The sequence below is a fragment of the Sinocyclocheilus grahami genome, unplaced genomic scaffold (genome assembly GCF_001515645.1).
Source record: "Sinocyclocheilus grahami isolate Dianchi unplaced genomic scaffold, SAMN03320097.WGS_v1.1 scaffold2734.1, whole genome shotgun sequence".
NCBI classification, from domain to species: domain Eukaryota; kingdom Metazoa; phylum Chordata; class Actinopteri; order Cypriniformes; family Cyprinidae; genus Sinocyclocheilus; species Sinocyclocheilus grahami.
In genome coordinates, this window is record NW_015507912.1 from 32,603 (window position 1) to 36,425 (window position 3,823).

Consider the following 3,823-nt stretch of genomic DNA (forward strand, 5'->3'; position numbering starts at 1 on the left):
CCCTCTTTTGAGCCAGTGCCCCCGACTGGGCCCCCATTTAAAATGCTCTAGACACACCCCTGTGAACGGGCATCTGCATATGATCAGAACTCTACGTATCTCCTGCACTACTCTCCATTGGAAATGAATGACTTTCGGTCTGTCATTTATCGAAAATAGTGGAAAGCCGGCTTGAAACGCACTGGAAACGCCAGTATGACGAGGATAGTTTTCATTTTAAAACAAAAACACACCAGTTTAAATGTAGCCTTACATCTAAGGGGGCTGGGACGCATTCACACTAAATCTTCACGTGTGAGCCACAACTCTGAGTGTAACCGGTGACACGGACCGACTGTGCAGACCGATCGTTGTATTAAAGTACCACGAGCAGACTGCTCCCACGCTTTCGATCTGCGTGCGCCGCTTCAAATCGAGCACACCTAGTGCTGCAGGCTTATTGGCTCACTGACGTTGATGAGATTGACCCCTTAGGTATCGAAATTTGGTACCGAACGACGAGACGTTTTTTGATACTCGATGGTATTGAGGCAATTCGGTCGGTGCCTAAAAAGTATCGAACTCTACCCAGCCCTAGAGGCGACAGTTTGTGGTTCCTGTCCTTGGTTTCTCTTGGTTTACATGAAACGACAAAAACAGGCCAACAATTCATAAATGTATGCACAAAGACCCGTAATTGTTCCTTTAATTCTTACTGAATGAGTAGAGTTGGACTTGTAGAACTAAAATTAAATAAATACAGATATTTCTTAACACAAATATTTTGTTTGTATGCATTATGTAATTGTAAATCTGTTTAACTATGGCAATAAAGCAGAGTATCTTCAGAATACATTGTGACTACACAATTAATTACAACCTAAATAAAAGTGTACTACTACTAGACAAACATACGGCATGCTATTTTCATTAAAACTGTTTTAGCACTGTAAAGCAAACGTAAAAGTGGAAAAGTAGTGTGCTGGGACTGCACTTTTTATTTTAAATACCATTTCAGGATAGAGGAATAAAGATTAAGAACCACTCTCCACATACAGTGGGGCAAAAAAGTATTTAGTCAGCCACCAATTGTGCAAGTTCTCCCACTTAAAAAGATGAGAGAGGCCTGTAATTTTCATCATAGGTATACCTCAACTATGAGAGACGAAATGAGAGAAAAAATCCAGAAAATCACATTGTAGGATTTTTAAAGAATTAATTGGTAAATTCCTCGGTAAAATAAGTATTTGGTCACCTACAAACAAGCAAGATTTCTGGCTCTCACAGACCTGTAACTTCTTCTTTAAGAGGCTCCCCTGTCCTCCCCTCGTTACCTGTATTAATGGCATCTGTTTGAACTCATTATCAGTATAAAAGACACCTGTCCAAAACCTCAAACAGTCACACTCCAAACTCCACCATGGCCAAGACCAAAGAGCTGTCAAAAGACACCAGAGTTATTTTATACTGTGCTCTTTTCTACTGTACTTTAAACAGTTAATAGTTTTACAGATTTTCATATCAATTTCGTGATCAGATGAAAGAAATCGCTCTCGCACAGAGAAAATGTGTGGCTCTTAAAAGAGCCTTTGGTTGGAGAATAAACGCCACTCGGTTTACTTGGCTTTGGCGGGTTTCTCGGTCTTCTTGGGCAGCAGCACGGCCTGGATGTTGGGCAGCACGCCACCCTGAGCGATGGTCACGCCACCAAAAAGCTTGTTCAGCTCCTCGTCGTTGCGCACCGCCAGCTGCAGGTGACGGGGGATGATACGGGACTTCTTGTTGTCCCGAGTGGCGTTTCCACCCAGCTCCAGGATCTCAGCAGTGAGGTACTCGAGGACAGCGGCCAGATAAACGGGAGCTCCGGCACCGACGTGCTCGGCATAGTTGCCTTTGCGGAGAAGCCTGTGAACACGACCGACGGGGAACTGCATAGGCCATAAGGTGAACTAGGAAAAAGAGGCTAGAAAGTGATTTTCGTTCCCACCCCTGGGCACTACTTTTTAAATGCATTTTTGCATAGACAACACCATATTGGACTTTGTTTAAAGTTCTCCGCAAAATATCCTGCAGTTTTTTTTGTCACAATCCATAAATGTGTATAATTGTGAATTTAAAAAAACGAAAATCGTATGCTGCTGGTTTTGTCTTGAATATGTACAAGAATGCTAGTGTCTTCTTTCATCTCAGCAGCTTTCAGCAACTGGCCTGTAAATAAATAGAATGAAACAAATTTGTACATAAAAACCATTATGTAAAAACTGTTAACAGTTAAGCAATTTTGAGTGTTCTGGCTGTAGCTGTATGCAAAATGCAAATCTGTAAACATTAAATAAATTACGTAATTGTAATTTAAATTTAGCCATGGTGTCCAGCATATGGCATAAAACTTCAAAGTTCAAACGTGTGTTTGTTTACCCACCTGCTGACAATGTTTCTGCCTGTGAAAGATGGTCCTTCTGGCGTTTGCCTGCCACAGTAATGTACTTGTCCGTTTTCTTACAAATGATGCACAAGGCAGGAAGGCAGGAAGCTGCACAAGCTACTGGCAGGCCCGTCCTGGACCTAAGTTTCTTTGTCGGGCATTCAGTTATTGAGGTACTGAGGTACTATGACACGGACTGGTCTTTGTGAGCATCTTGGACTTCAGGACGCTGTGTGACACGTTTCTCTGCCGCATCCAAGCGCTTTTTGTCAATTAAACACCTGTAGCAAGTGGAGTGAAACCCAGCGTCTTCGGGAACATTTTCAAACTCGATTTCTAGACGATGTTTGTATGTTTCTGCTATTCTCTGATTCTCACCCTGCAAACCAAGCCACCGTTTGACGCTATTTCTGAATGTATCCCATCGTGTGCGTATAAAATCCTTTGTTTCTTCTTTCTTTATGGACGTGAGATGCATTTAGCATTGTTTATAATCCTTTTTACGGAGTTTTGAAGGAGGTCTGGCCGTAATTTCCTCTTCTTCGCTACTCGATATTGACAACAAGGGCGCAGACATCTTGGACTCATGTTTACATGTCGTTCCAAAAAGCGGCCGCCTTATTGGTCGTGCTTCCCACACGTGACGCGAAGCCTAATCACTCATGATCAAAATATGATTACGCGAGTAAGGAACTATTGCCGACTTTAAACACTTATAAAAATAAACTGCAGGATTATACATGGAGAACTTTTATTTTCTCGCTCAAAACCAATAGATATTTTTATTGGAATGAGAAGAATTTAGTGCCCCATATATGGGAACGGGATTAAACGAAAAACGGCTTCACCTTACGGCCTAATCGTGTCATTGATGCGGAAGCAGTTCAGCTCATAGCGTGCGAGTAAATTGTGAGATTTGTGAGAGAAAATCGCCAAATGGCTAATAAAAAGTTGTGTTGCAAATGTTATTCGCCGATTCTGACTCTGAAGGGGAATATTTGCCTTATGGAAATGACGATCGGTCGTCTAATGATCGCGCTTCTCCCGGTACATCTTTGCAGCGCAAGGCGCGAGTGTTCACGAAGCACAAACAAGCGATCATTTCGACGCTTTGCCCAAAAAGGTTTGGGGGTGGCAGGGGTGAACGTGGTCATAGTGTCCATATAGGCCATAAGGTGAACTAGGAAAAAGAGGCTAGAAAGTGATTTTCGTTCCCACGCCTGGGCACTACTTTTTAAATGCATTTTTGCATAGACAACACCATATTGGACTTTGTTTAAAGTTCTCCGCAAAATATCCTGCAGTTTTTTTTGTCACAATCCATAAATGTGTATAATTGTGAATTTAAAAAAACGAAAATCGTATGCTGCTGGTTTTGTCTTGAATATGCACAAGAATGCTAGTGTCTTCTTTCATCTC

The 3,823-nt window shown here is 42.0% G+C and overlaps 1 protein-coding gene across 2 annotated transcripts; it reads right to left on the reverse strand.

The window, feature by feature from the left end:
- Positions 1-1,548: 1,548 nt before the first annotated feature.
- LOC107575575 (histone H2A-like) lies at positions 1,549-2,495 on the reverse strand. Of its 2 annotated transcripts, none has more exons than XM_016261928.1 (2): positions 2,402-2,495; positions 1,549-2,187 (listed from the first exon to the last, which is right to left on the reverse strand). In XM_016261928.1, the coding sequence occupies exon 2, from the start codon at positions 1,911-1,913 to the stop codon at positions 1,596-1,598; it is 318 nt and encodes a 105-aa protein (XP_016117414.1). In that variant the 5' UTR covers positions 1,914-2,187; positions 2,402-2,495; the 3' UTR covers positions 1,549-1,595. The 2 variants fall into 2 exon arrangements, with proteins under 2 accessions (XP_016117414.1, XP_016117415.1); XM_016261929.1 differs by having other exon boundaries at positions 2,398-2,495.
- Between the last annotated feature and the right edge of the window lie 1,328 nt (positions 2,496-3,823).